The sequence below is a fragment of the Notothenia coriiceps genome, unplaced genomic scaffold, assembly GCF_000735185.1.
Source record: "Notothenia coriiceps isolate Sejong01 unplaced genomic scaffold, NC01 NC01_scaffold00037246, whole genome shotgun sequence".
Classification (NCBI taxonomy): domain Eukaryota; kingdom Metazoa; phylum Chordata; class Actinopteri; order Perciformes; family Nototheniidae; genus Notothenia; species Notothenia coriiceps.
In genome coordinates this window covers 6,674,721-6,689,634 of record NW_011369947.1, presented here as the reverse complement: position 1 = coordinate 6,689,634, position 14,914 = coordinate 6,674,721, and the positions used below count along the sequence as shown (strand labels likewise).

Genomic DNA, 14,914 nt, shown 5'->3' with positions numbered 1-14,914 from the left:
GAGGAGACAAGTGTCGGTATCTCTCCCTACCTGAATGAGACCAGGTCCTAAAGTCCGTGAAGGCAGCATCCACTCAGGGACCGAGGTTAGGGAGCAGGGGGGGGGGGAGGGGTATGGAGAGATGCATGCGGGGATGCTGGGATGCAGATGTGTTCTCTTGGGGTCTTTCTTTACCTCTTTTGCCTCCCTTTTCCCGTCTCTAATAGCCCCTTTGCTGTAGTGGGTGAATGCAGGCAGTGCTGGTGTTCCAGAGAGAGCTGAGCTGCAAGGCTTTGTTTGTCTCAGTGTTGCGGACTGCATCAGACGCTGCTCATCGATCACGGATGGGGCTGTTGTCTCTGTACAGTAGTGTTGGTCTGGCAGAAGGGGAGCTAAATAAGGCTGGGGCAGTGGGTCTGCAGGAGAGAGGTAAGGAGAGAGGAGAGAAAAGGGGGAGCAGTACAGAGGGAAGGTAAACAAGGATGGGACATGGAGGAGAGGATGCATCAGGGATGGTCTGTTGGGGTCTGTTTACTGATGCAGTCATCGAGAGAGAGAGAGGGAGAGAGAGGAAGAGTTGAGAAGGGAATTCTAGCTGGCCATGTCTGCATAATGCACATGCAGTCCTGCAGGTCAAATCTGAATAAAAGATTCAGAACTCAAACCTGGGGGCTATCACAGCAGTGTCAAAGGACTGAGTCCCCGGGCCTTTGCTAGCAGCAGTTCCTGACTGCTTATAGAGACATCGAGGCAATGTATCTGTGCCAAAACCATCTAAAGCTCTTGAAACTATGCCATGCATCATGGATCACACAATCCTCTACAGCGCAACTGCCTCAAAGCCATAAGATGCTGCCGTTTCTTCTTGTTCATGACTTGCCTTGTTGCACCTTTCAGGATAGACTTCAGAGAACAAAAGATTATTACCGCCATGTTTTTATTCATTGCACAAACACTCTGATCTTTACACATGTTTGTGAGTGTAGGGCACAGATAACTTGGATTTAGAATTCAATATACAACGTCTCATGGGATTGCTGTCTTTCCAGCTCAATCTGGTGTTTGTGAAACCCCGACAGATCCCTATCTTAACTTTTCACCGCAGTCTCTTCCGACTGAGAGCGGCTACATTCATTTCTCCTGAGATTTCAAGCCTGTTCATAGAATCAAACTTTGTACGTTAGTCTTGAACGTAACAGTTGGAACAACCGGCTACAGCTCCTTTCTCAGCTCCGACTCACTCCAAGATGTTGTTATATAAGAGCAGCCTTTCATGCCTTTCATTTCAGAGACCTTGTAGGGTGCAGACCATTGGTTTGAAATGCAGACGGAAAGGTACAGTGAGTTAGAAGTTTCTACTGTCAATAGTGGGGATACAGGAAGTAAAGAGAAAATATTCACTTTTTCTTTGGTTACGGACATGAGAACTGGACTATGATTAATAGCCAAAAGCTTTGAAAAGTTATTAAAAATACTTCCTAGAGATGCCACTCTGTGTTAGATATACCTTAAATCAGGGGTCTGCAGGCTTTTTGACCAAAAATGCCATTTTGTTCCCTTTTCCCAAAAATATTTTTGTCTGGAGCCGCAAAACTTATTTCATAGCTTGAAAGCTTATAAAGTTTGTATTTATTGTTATATCATAGACCTCTAATAAGAAACAAAGAACTCCTATAAGGATAATTAAAAATAATACACAGGCCTACTTTAAAATAAATTAAACACTAGGGGAGTCCTCTGCACATTTGAAGGAAAAAAATATATAATTAAAATGGGCCAACTTTGAAATAAATAAAACATATAGCTGCACCATAGACTGTATATATAAAGAGCTGCACCCTAAAAAGAGTTAAAGGTAGGGTAGGTAAGAATGGAGAAACCAGCTCGAGTGCGCTAGAATTTGAAAATACACAACCGGAAAAAATCTGCCTCTTCCTTCAGACTTCTTTACAGAGCCCCTCCTCCAACACACACGAACGCGCACATGACCAAGTTCGTGCACAGATGGAAGGCTGAGAGGCAGGTAGGCCCATCTATGGGTAGGCCCGTAGGCCATCCAGTTATTTTAGCCGGGCCGGCTAAAATGATTGGTCGTGCTTTTTACAGTACTACGGCTTCCACAAAAATTGTTTTAATTTTTTGTTATTGTCAAAGCATTTAATATATTCATTGCTATCGGGACGTTAAGAGTATTGCATTGAATATAACAAAAAGTGTTTTCTGAAATAAATTACATACCCCATTGAATTATGACTGAAGATCGTCAGCTGTCTTCCTCTTCCGTTTTTCTCCTCGATACGTAAAGGCTGCAGCACATTTGACAACTTCTCTCTACATATCAAACATACCGGTAAACCAGCATNAAGAGTATTGCATTGAATATAACAAAAAGTGTTTTCTGAAATAAATTACATACCCCATTGAATTATGACTGAAGATCGTCAGCTGTCTTCCTCTCCCGTGTTGTTCCTCGATACGTAAAGGCTGCAGCACATTTGACAACTTCTCTCTACATATCAAACATACCGGTAAACCAGCATCGTTTGCTGTGAAAACATGTAACTCTGTCCTCGCAGAATTAAATCCTGTGTTCCTCTGGTACTTTTATTTTTCTTTGATTTATCCATAGTTCGCTCATCGAGCCGGGGGTCAGATTATTCACCTGCAAGAAAAGGCGCTGGCGCGGGACAGTAGCAGGATGTGACGCATATTTTAGTTTACCTAATTAAAACCGTTTTGTTTTTTATTTATTTGTCACAGTATCACCTCAAAATACAAGATACGAAACATATTCAACCATGCAAAAAATATAAATAGTCCTACAAATACTTTTATTTTATTTCCTTCTAATTTTTAAGCTCAAGGGAGCCAGAGCAGAGGGCTTACAGAGCCGCATGTGGCTCGAGAGCCGCGGGTTGCCCACCCCTGCCTTAAATCAATCACCATCTTTAAAATACCTTCTAGAAAAATGTGTAAGCAGTACCTTTTCGAAAAAGGATGTCTCTTGATTATACGTACCCTTATTTAAAGCCACAATAATTGTAGTTAAAAAAGGTCATTCATAATTTGACTAATTTTCATTTGTCTTAAAACTTTAATAATCTCTAATGTATTAATACTCCTAAAACAATCCAACTACACGATATCTTCGCTGATAATCTAACTACGGTTCTGTAAAGTGTGCAAAGAATGAATTCTAATTTAGGAGATTACCTCTTTAATCATCCGGGCCGAGACTATCAACAGTGCAGGCAAAAAGACAGAATAAGAGGGAAACTACTACAAAATTAGATTTTTGCAGCTGTTAATTATAAATGTTTGCATTATTAAAAAAAAGAAGAAAAATATTGATGCTGTTGTAGGCTTTAACTGCTCTAGAGGAAATAATAAAATGGATGGATATGAAACAAAAAACATTATTGATGTAAAAAAGTTGTATATATACACAAGTCACACATTTCAATAACAATAGAATCCCCCTTCAATTTCCAATGAAACCAGAGTTTAGAAAGCCCAGTAAACAATTACACAAGTCCATTAGATGTGACCCAATTGCTAGAGCCTGTTGGTTACAACACACTCAAATTACATTATATTGTTCACACTGCCAGATAAAAAAAAAGAAAAAAGAATGGCCACTGACGCGTTTACAAAGACTGAATGGGGTCAGGACAATTATACCAGCCAAATAAATGTGCATCATACCATGTTAAGTTGTTCACAAGCTCCAACATAATCATGAAATTCAAGAATTAAAAACACTGAGTGAAGTATACAGTCAATATTATAGGTAACAAGTCAAATATGCAAGGCACACACACTTGCATTTATATGTGCATTTTTATTTTATTGATCTACTCAGCATTACGTAGTCAAACAGTGTCAACGTTTCGAGTATTTTATTTGCTGTTTTAAAGGTTTATCCTTTGCATTGTATGGTCAACAGGTTAATACGTTTAACCTGAAACTGTTAAACACTGAAAAACTGACCCAAATATAGGCACGGATTAGAAGACAAATATAGGATTGCCAGTGAAAGATTAATGAGTGATCCCTTTTTTAGGGAAAGATTAAAGGGTTATAAGACCACCAGCTAATATGTAATATATTAAAAGGTTATATTGTGACAAAAGACAAATAATCATGAGTAGAAATATGTTTGCAATTTCTTGTTTGATTGAAGTCATGATGTGTAACTTTTCACACCAGCACTGAGGCGCTTGATCTCGGATTAGGAAGACTAAAACAACAAACATTCACCTCTTGACCCGGGGTCAAATCTGGAGCTGCAATCAAAGCTACACTAAAAGCAAAGCTGTGAGTGGCATTTTAGGACTACCAAAGCTCAATCCGTGCTAATAAATCTATTAATAGGCCTGTACTTGTACAATGTAGGATTAAGAAACGATTTCCTGATTATTGGGTCCTGACTAAGACCCAATAGTTCACCTCAGTCATTATTTACTTTTTAATGAATTAAATTAGAATATAGTTGACAAGTAAACCAAAAAAAACATTATCTCTGAGATCAACATTATTTCACAAAGTTCACCCGGTACATTGGGAAATAGTATCAAAGCCGGGTTTGACATTTCATGTAGGCATAATATAAGGAAATATGAGTACAAGAACACGTCACTGTAGTCTGATACACTATTGATAAACACAATGACAATGGTTCTAGCCTGAGAAACTAACATGTTATGGTTAAAGGTCTACATTCAATTGCTGAATATTACCTTTTGTTTTCTGCTAGTGTTGTTTTAATGAACGACAGACATTATTTACTGATCAATTAAACTAACAACAAGCTATTAAACCCCAGGAATATACCGGTGCAGTAGGATGTAGAGGTTTGGATGGACTCAACCTGGTATACAATGAGTGCAGCGGCTCAACACTCTGGGGTATCGGAGACAAAGAGGGTTTGTTTACAAGTTTGGGGAGAGGCACCACACCTCTGTGCTCATCAGCACACAGCAGAGAGACTCAGATGAAAGATGATTATCAGCTTTCCATTTACCAGCTTGAATAAGGACATCCAGTGAAAATACATTGACATTCCATCTGTAGCATTATGATTCTCATTACTTTTAATATTTACAAGCTAGACAATTACTTATCTAAAAAGAACTGTGTTTATAATAGACTGAGGATCCCCTTAATATAGTATTGGTCATTCCGACATCTAAGTGAATGTTATTGTTTGTGGACTTGCCTGCGCATGTATTTAGGGTTATGTGCAGAGGGAGCGAGGTGAGCCAAGGAGTGGCTCTGGCATGGCTTTGATTATATAAAGGGCCTGTTCAGCACCCAGGCACCGTGTGACAGGCTGAGCCAATGATGGGGCCGCAGCAGTCCTGGGTTGCTGACCTCGCGAAACTGGCACAGGAACAAACGGCTGGGCTTTAGTTAGCGCTCACACACACTCCTCTGGCTCCTTTCAGCCAGCTGAGGTATAGGTGCAGAGGAAGGAGTGCTTATTCACTTGTGTTTAGGATGGGCTGAGGCGAGGGGGGGGGGCTGAGGTGCATATGCAGCTTGTTTACAAAGACACAAACTGTTGTTAATTCCCAACCGTAGCTGCGGAGTGTTTACCTGAATTCATAAAAATGTAAATCAGAAAATGTTGATGTATGGGGGGAGTTTTAACCGTTATGTTTTCATAAGATTGCAAGGTTTAAAATATCAGTGCAGGTGATAAGTGAGCAGCGTCCGAGTACCTACAACGCTACTGAGGTTTCAGTCACAACTGCCAAAAGCACACTGCTTTTGGCAGCTCATCATATACAAACATGCTTACCCAGCATTCACCCGGGCAAATGTAAATATTTAGATTTACTATATTAGTAAAGTGTTATATTGTTACAAATTAAGTAATATATGCAGACATCACATATAAGCAAGTTCATAGGAATGTACACACACACAAACACACACACTTCCCAAGGAGTCTATCATTTAGCCAATCATGATGCAGTATGTAGGTCAAACTACTTGCATGGAAATGACAGCATGGTTCCTCCCTGCTGATCACCTACTTATCTCTCTTTCTAACGGCATCATGATGCAGCCGTGCGTTATCTGTTAACTTGACTGAAGATTAATTTAATTGAATTTGAATTGCTAAGAAAAACCAACAAGCTGTTCGAAACAAAGCTAACTAAATGTTGTACAATAAAAGAGTAGCCTGCATCTACAGTACATGCTGCATTCCATAAGCTTGTCTTACTGCAGAATGCTAAACCGTAGTTTGTCTGATTCACGCCCTGCTTTATTAATTCATTCGAGAAAATAAGGTACTTAAAAGAAAAGAAAAAAACTGGCAAGCTTTTTTTTCACAACTTACAATCAATGATAACATAATGAATGATCTATCAGTACAACAAAACAATCATTCCGGCAAAATACATTCAATGAATGTAGGCCTAAAATAACTCGAATGAAGAAGTGGAGGAGATGTGAGGAGATTCCAATTACAAGTTAACTAAATTACCTATCACTGCCTCATTAGCTCGATTCCACTGGTCATCGTCAAAGTTCAAATTTACTGGACGGGTGTTCAGTGTCACAATTTCTGTGTCAGTATTAATTAGCACATGAACTGTCCATAACTGCTTAGGGTCTGACATCATACCTTAATCTCTTCATCTGGTTCAGGGCCTTTGTCTCTACACATTTGGGCTTTAGTGGACCTAGCCTGTGCTTACCACTAATCCTAATCCATCTGGCACTAAACTACACAATATTGCCCAGGTGGAGACCTCACCAGAAGGTAGATAAGAGCTTCAGGCGGCTGGAATTGATATGTCTGGCAATCCACCCTAAAACTGTAACATTCAGTGCTATCAGACACAATAATAACTTTTCATCTGTTTGCTGCAACCCACGTCTGCTCACCTTGTTTTGATATTTTTTTGCACTTCCCTATCCTAGACCCATAATTTTAAAAAGTCATAGTGGACTAAAGGAGTGCTTAATCTTTTATTTTACATTGTGTTATCCATTGATGAATGAGCCAACAATCCAGCCCTTGAGCAAATTAGCCAAATGTCAAGTGCCGTGAACAGCATCATGAAAAGCATAATAAAAAAACAAAAAAAAAGATATACGTATATCATAAGATACCTACCTCCAAAGCTGCCATTATGAAACAAAGTCATAAAATAAAATCAATGATGATGATGATGATGATGATGATGATGATGTAGTTTCCTTGCGAATACCAACAGTAAAGCCAGACTGACTGTGAATCAATGTAACTCTCCCCTCAAAAACCCAAAGACTGCACTCTGGAGGGTGGAAGTGGAGGTTTTTGGTACATTATGAGCAGTTAAATAGCCATTTTCAAGGGCTTTCAAAAAAAAGAAGAAGCTCTAGCAGTGTCTGGCTCAGAGAAACAAAGATTGAACAGTCCTTGTAGTCTCAGCTTTGCCTTGCTTTTAAGTGTTTAATACATATTTAGGTCATCCTGCTATTGTGTGTGTCTACTAAAAAGGCGTTCCCTACAAGATCACAGAGTTACTATTCAACTAAAGATAACATCACTCCCAGATGAAGGTGTTTACAGACATTGCTGTGCTACAATTCATAAAATGATCTGAAATATGCATGACCAAAGCAGAAAAACAAACTGAAGTGCCTGGCGACTGTCACACGCACTCTTGGGTTTACCTTGTACAAGTCAATTATAACTATTGTGTGGAGATTAGCAAAACGGCCATTGTGATCGGGACAATCCAGGGAAGACCGCACAGTCATCAGTAGGACATTACAACAAGCAAAACTGGCCATCATTGCTGCTCAGTAAGCCCATTGCTGACGTATTACGTCTTTGATTAGACAGTTAAAGGGATCAGGATTACCTTCTAGAAGTCCAAGGCTACACAGGGTTAGTTGGACAGAGCAGGACAGAGAGGGCAAACATGTGACTGACTTTGTGGACTGATATATCTGTCTGCAAAGTATTGTGAGTGCATTCCCATGGGAAAACAATCCTTAAGCGTCATAGATGTTGTAAAATAAGTAATTCGAAACATTTGAAAATCACATTCAATGTTTGTTTATTTGGTCACTATCATACATATTCAATATATCAATATACTTACTATGATTATACACGGGGCTAGAGGCTATTGACGTTTTGTAAAAAAACATACACAAAACATCTTATTTTGGTGTCTGGTATTTGACAACTTAAACCCATAAATCATTGTATGCTGTATAACCAAAACAAACAGTATTTTAGCAGCCCAGAAGTACATTAATGATGTATGACTTGTCCAAGTGGGAATAATCCTTTATTACATTTATAACATTCACTTTAATAATAGAATTCATAAATATTCTGGGAGGTGTTTTTTATATAGACTAGCCTGCAAAGCTGTTTGCTGCAGTTGCATCAGTAGACAATGAACTTTCCTGTCCAAGAGAAAATGCTAAGCAAGCATTCTGTGTACTATGGAGCATCATATATATTAAAAAAAAACTCTTCAACATTTCCCTGCATCTTGTCATCCCAAGAGCTTATGTTGTGATCTGTCTTTCCCACAGCAAAGAGGACCCCCATCAAGCAACAAGAATCACATCAAGTAAGTAACAAATCTGGTGTGACACAAGGCCTGATTCAATCCAACCTGCCATGTTAATTTTGACGCTGATGCGTTGGATAGATACTGGAGACATCTTTGCTACATTGTAACACAAACAGATTTTGAAGTGTGGCTTTTGTGTGATCCATACACCTCAGTAGCAATTCAGATGTGTGGCTATATTTAGGTTCTTTAACAAAAAAGGCAGACAAATTATAGAGACACTCCTTTCAATGATGTGGTTGCAAATCATATGTTGCTGGAACAAGATGAACAGTATTTGTAAACACTGAACAATACTACCGTAACTGTGAAATAAACTGCTGATGAGTCACTCTGATGACGCAAAGCAACTAGAAATAGATAGGAGCCTGAGCACCGGAGTGTACGCAGGATCACTCTGGGGCCGTGTGTGTGTGTGTTTGTGTGTGTGGCTTGTGTGAAATCGGCTGAACTTTTATGATTATGTTGCAATCTGCATTGCAGCATTGCAATCAGCTTAATGTGTGTACTGATATAATCTTTCATGGTGCAGTAATGTGTGTTTGTGCTTTCAGGTCAAGATGGTGGGTACGGCTTAGAAAGTGAAGATGTTATTTTGACGCCTGAAGAAGAAAACCCACTTAGGAGAATACTGCAGGTACACACACACTCTTCTCCACTCACTATCTCCACCATCAGCCTTTTATCTTTATCTGCACACACACACTGACACACACTGGGATGCACACAAACAAAACAGAGCATATTCACTCAGCCACACTGCTTGACCTTGAATGTGGGAATATTGTTGGTCTCACATTAACCAGAGGTAAAGTATCCTTGCTACCCACACACATGCGAGCACTCACACTGAAAATAGAGTGAAAGTATACTGCATCCAGAAATTATATTGATTAAATGACTCCATGCAGCAACACTCCTGATACTACCATTTTCAATATGTTAGCTGTCATCTCAGTTAACATCCCCCAAATACAAAAATCCCTTCATAGCCACTGACTGCAACTTAATGTCTTATGCTGAAATAGCCCAAATACCCTCCAGTGAAATGTGGCCTTTGAGCAAAGAGATTCATTCCGTCTAACAGCTAACACACTAGTATATGCAAATGTTCCAATGGAAATAGACAACACTGCTCCATCCACATTTGAGATTCAGTTTTGGGAGCACTGAACATTTTATGGTCAGAATGACACAAAATCATTCAACAGCTGGATAAAAGTACACAAAAAGTAGTTTTGGGTATTTGTGATGATTCCTATTAAAGCATGAACAGTATCAGCAAAACACCTAAAGGGCACACACCTTTGTAGGCCACAAACAGCCCCTGAAGTGGGTCACAGCTTATGTCTCAAAATATTATCGCCCTCTTGAGGACAGTCAAGGAATGTACACTTGCTGCTGCCCACGCTTTGATAGCCAGTTTACTGCAGTTTCTTTATTTCTCCTGTGCTTAATTCCTCTTTTCATATGTTCCACAGCCTTTTAACTGGCATCAGCCGGGGATGTCTACTAGTAAGAGGAAGCTGCTCCAGTCTCTGATGGGGCCCTATGGCCCATTAAGTGTGTCTTACAATGGGAAGTCCTGCATTCTGTTCAAGGCAAAGCGCCTCGCAATCCGGTACAGGAATCACACCTTTATTGACCTGACTGAGAAGGTGTTCAACACCATCTCACCCGTGGATACTAAAGGCTCCATCTGCACAAAGGAGAAAGCTACGTAAGTCAACCCTTGTGTTCTAGTTTTTTATGAAATGTTGCACAAATTAAAAGACAGGAGGGACATACAGTATGTGTGCTAGTCAAATATTTAGAAAGCTTACGTATCTACAGCCAAGGCATCAGAATAGGTCTGATTCTACTTAATATTAGACACAGAAACACAAAATAAATGATCTAAGGAAATGTGTTACTACTGTTTTGAGAAGACAATAATGAGTTTAATATTTACAGTGACCAGTTGAGAATTCCTCTGCGCAACTATGTTAAATCACATTTAAAGTGTGTGGTTTTCTTTTACTGCAGGCTCTCCTTAAGGTTTGGCGATGTGGAGGACTTGCGAGGTCTAGTAATCAGGTGAAACATGCTTACTATACCTATTTTTACTATAAAACAGTATAATTTTGTAATATATTTCTCAAATGTGTGGACTTTGCATGTAACCAACTGCATTGTCTCTCACGGCAGGCTTCAGATGTCAAACACATTTTACGAGGCAGCCGGTCAAAACTGGTTCACACTAGACAGCGTTCACATCCACTACAACTGGACCCAGGAGGCCACGTTCAACGCCAGCGAAGTCTACGCTCCGGCCACGTCATCCTACCATTGTCAGCACGTCAGCAGCCTGCACAAATATGACACCCTGCTAGTGCCAAGCTCCCACACTGACACATCCGCTAACTGGCACATCACTTTCACTGATTTCCAGGTACACTGTCGCACAAGAGGCTCAGCCTTCTTTGTTTAACTTTTCTAGTTATTACTATAATTCACTGTTAGTATTTTCCCCTGTTTGCTACCCGTATGCATGTGTCTGTATGTTTGCCAGCCATTTTCTTATGTGTTGGCTGTCAGTCAGCCTGTTTGCCGTCAGTTTGGCAGCCTGTCAATCTGTCTGTACACTGTCTGTTTAGCCATCTGCTAGGCTGTCTCAACCTGTCCTATTGCCCAGTGTTCCTGTAAATGGTAAGCCCAGTAAGAGCCAGTTGTCCTCTTTACTTTACCCTAATCTCATTTCCCCCTCCTTATCACTGTGCTCTTCCAGATCCAGGCATTCAATGTGCAGTCAGACAAGTTTGCATCAGCCAGTGACTGTGCCACTTTCCTAACACCAGCCATCCTGATGGGCTTGGTGACATCCTTGATCCTGCTTCTCGTCTTAGCCTATGCCCTGCACATGGTGGTACACCTCAAGCACATCGACCGCTACGAGGAGCACAAAGCCACCGTCTACTTTCCCCGCAGTCCAGAAGCCGAGTTGCCAGACAAAAACAGCCTGTGAAGGAAAAAGAAGAGCTGGAGAACGACAGGGAGAGAGGGAGAGAGAAAGCTGAGAAGCGAGGCCAATGGAGGAGCAAGTGAATCCAAGAATGAAAAAGTATCCTCCACAGAATACTTGTTCAACAAAATGACAACTTGCCTGTTCATATAAAAACCTTGTACGTCTTAACTACTTTAACTTAAGTAAATGCAGACCGTGGTTGGATACTTTTTCTTCTTTTCTCATTGACCTGCATCTTGGCATCCACATTTTGAATAGAGCCTTTGGATGAAGCCTCTCCCTGAGAGACGGCTCATGATCCTGATGTCAAAGGTCAAGAACAGTTCCGGGGCCCTGAAGGGCAACAGCATACAGGCCTTTACCCCAGTCAGCCATTAACAACACAAAAGGCTAGCAACTGTGGCTAATACAGCTAAAATCAGATGCTCCTGATTATACGTATGTATTACATGGCTCACCAGTGTCATATTACAAGCTTCCATCAAACACATCGTCTTTTCAGCTTTCATTACAGTGTACTTTGTCTAATAGCGCTGCAAGAAAATATATACTTCAAAAGCCAGTTTTATAGCTGGAATAGCCGTATTAGCTGCATGCCATAAAAGGCTGGTCTATCTGGGCTAGCACAGTGTTTCCTAATAATAAGGATTACAGAGAGTCTTGCATGATTTGCAGCTTAAAATAATCAAATATGGCACAAAAGAGAAGGAGCTTGAACAGCTTTTGAGTGTAAGAGAAGAGAAACATCGGGAACCACTGGACTAGCATCTGGCTGGAGTGAATGGACCAGCACTACTGGCCCTTCAGAGCCTCTGGAGCCTCTCACCCCACCCCTGAACAAGACTGCTGCTTGGGATTTAACTGTGAAAAGGCCTTTTACAGACCAGCCAGAAAAATGGGGGTTCTACAAACTAGCACAAAATTGTTTGGTTGCATAAGCACCAACAACAAACTATCAAAGACTATACAAGGAACTATGCTGCACTGTCTAAACTGCTCTGTCTGAGGGCATGGCAGGAAAGCGGGTCTTGCGATGACTTGACTCTCTGAGAGTCAAACGTTTGGACAAGGGAGGCCTTAGGTCCTCCATCCACACCACTGGATTTGACTGCCAAAGTGAAGCTACCAAGGAGTTGCCATGAAATATGGTGAGGACATAGTGAGACAATGTGAAAATGAAAGCTAACCGTTACAGCTATGTACAAAACAAAAACACATACATGTACAGAAGTCGCTCTGCGGAGGTCTTTTTTTATATACAACGTAATCATGAAATACTATTAGTTACAGGATGACTATGCTAATCCTCATAACCCAAAGGATATACAAAGCTGTAGATACATTAAGATCTCTATACGATCATAGCTGTTTACTATCTTCAAATATTGCACAACTCATACAAATAGGTACAAGTAAGACATTGTGCTATGAGGATTGGTGAGCGTATCAATGCATATGATTTTTCTACAAGGTATTAACATATTACACTGTCTGTCTATTTGTTTTAAGCTCGGCCAGACAATGTACGGTCCAGTTTCATCTAACTGTAAATTACAGTACAAATTCCTACCATAGAAGGACGATACTATGGAATGCCGTCCACTCACCAGGACTTATAGATGCCATTATTATGCCAGAAGCCACACTAGCAGCAGTAACAGCATCAGTAAGTCATTCCTACTGATAAAAACAATCAGCATGACAGTAAATAGATATCTTAACATTCGATACGGCAGTTCTGTCAATCTGTAGCAGTGTGCAATGTGTTCTTTGGTCATAAATGTATCCTACAAACTATGAAATGAGCGGAGGCAGTTTGTCCAAGGACCAACTGGTGTAGATTGAACAATAAATGATATTCAGAGGAAATGGTGTGCCATGTTTATATTTGTAGTTGTACTGCACAGAAGCGTACAAATCACATATTTTGCTACGAGAATTACATTGTGTTGGTAATTACAATCAAATCCAAAGTTGATCATGTTGTTAATTGTTACTTTACTTAAATATCTCCAATTAAGTGTCAAGGTTAACGACAGCTCTGGTCCCCCCCCCCCCCCCCTGTATGCCATCTGCTTTCTCCTTTGCTTTCTGTTTGAACAAAAATGTCAGTACAGTTTAACTACCGTCAAACACTTTCAGGTATTCTCTATAGGCATTCATAGCAATATAATTACAAGAATAAAAATAATTAGGGACTTGTATTACTCAACTTACTTACAAACAACGTCATACAACATGAGCCTAAAGTGGTTATAAGGGTTTACAAAAAACTAGTTACTGATTTGTTTTGACTATGCTGTTATTTTAGGCCTTACTTACAGGACACAGAAACAACAATACGCCACTTCACTGGTAGTCATCAAAGAACTGATTTCAGCTGTAAGTAAGTAAGGATTATTTTCAATATGACAAACAGTAGTTATGTTCAATTGAATAAAAAATAAGATAATGCCAAGTGGATTTTGAACGCTCTTATTACCTCATTGTCATTTTGTGAAGATAAGCTGTGTTCTGCAGCGACATCTAGTGGATACAACTTGCAACTACCACCTGATCATGATTATCATACACAAATGATGATAAGTAGTTTATTAATCTGATAACTTTTCAGTCACTGCTTGGCTAACTATGGGAGTAATTCCAAGTCAAAATTCAGGATCAAAACACAGTTTCTACGTTGACCTATTTCAACATCGTTTTGTACCTTTCCCGGAGATGGATTCCTGTTCTATGGTTTCTACTCCCAACATTCAGCTGAAGGAGTTCCCGGAAGTGTGCGGAGGCGGCAAAAAAGACGTGAACCAAACAACAGGTAACCCAAAAGTTGTCCAACCGTTACACTACATGTATTCTTCCCAGCACCTGAGTTTTGTGCAATGTGTAGCATGCCTCACTGTGGGATAAGGAAAGTGATTTTTGACTAACGTTAGCCCAGTTTGGGTCCATCTTAAAAGTTATTTTGCAGCAGAGGTGGAAGACGCTATAGGCCTACTCAGCTCTTGTACTTCAGTAAAAGTAGAACTACCAGAACTCCAGGGTAGCTTAATGTTAATCCAGGTGTCTTTACGTCTTATTTAAGTGAAATCTACATTTGCAAAGTAACTAAAGGTACTAAATAAATGTATTGGAGTAGGCCTACACCATTTGCGGTAAAACTACAAAGTAGGAAAGTAAAGTACAAGTCTCTCAAAATTGTCGTGGTAAGCGTAAAGTAATACAGACGTTTTAGAGCATGGGTCGGCAACAGGCGGCCAGCGGGCCATTGTTGGCCCGCCAGCAATAATATTTGGCCCGTAATAATAGAGAATCTACCTACACCTGAAGAATGCTTATT

General features: G+C 40.1%; 1 protein-coding gene across 1 annotated transcript in view; it reads left to right on the top strand.

Annotated features, from left to right (window-relative positions):
- Positions 1-13,232, top strand: part of atp6ap1lb (ATPase H+ transporting accessory protein 1 like b) — a 13,805-nt gene extending 573 nt beyond the window's left edge. The window contains exons 2-7 of the mRNA XM_010794660.1: positions 8,533-8,570; positions 9,128-9,210; positions 10,055-10,293; positions 10,599-10,649; positions 10,761-11,004; positions 11,341-13,232. Coding sequence (XP_010792962.1) covers positions 8,533-8,570; positions 9,128-9,210; positions 10,055-10,293; positions 10,599-10,649; positions 10,761-11,004; positions 11,341-11,577 — 892 coding nt within the window. The 3' untranslated portion in view covers positions 11,578-13,232. The remainder of the gene's footprint in view (positions 1-8,532; positions 8,571-9,127; positions 9,211-10,054; positions 10,294-10,598; positions 10,650-10,760; positions 11,005-11,340) is intronic.
- Positions 13,233-14,914: the final 1,682 nt, after the last annotated feature.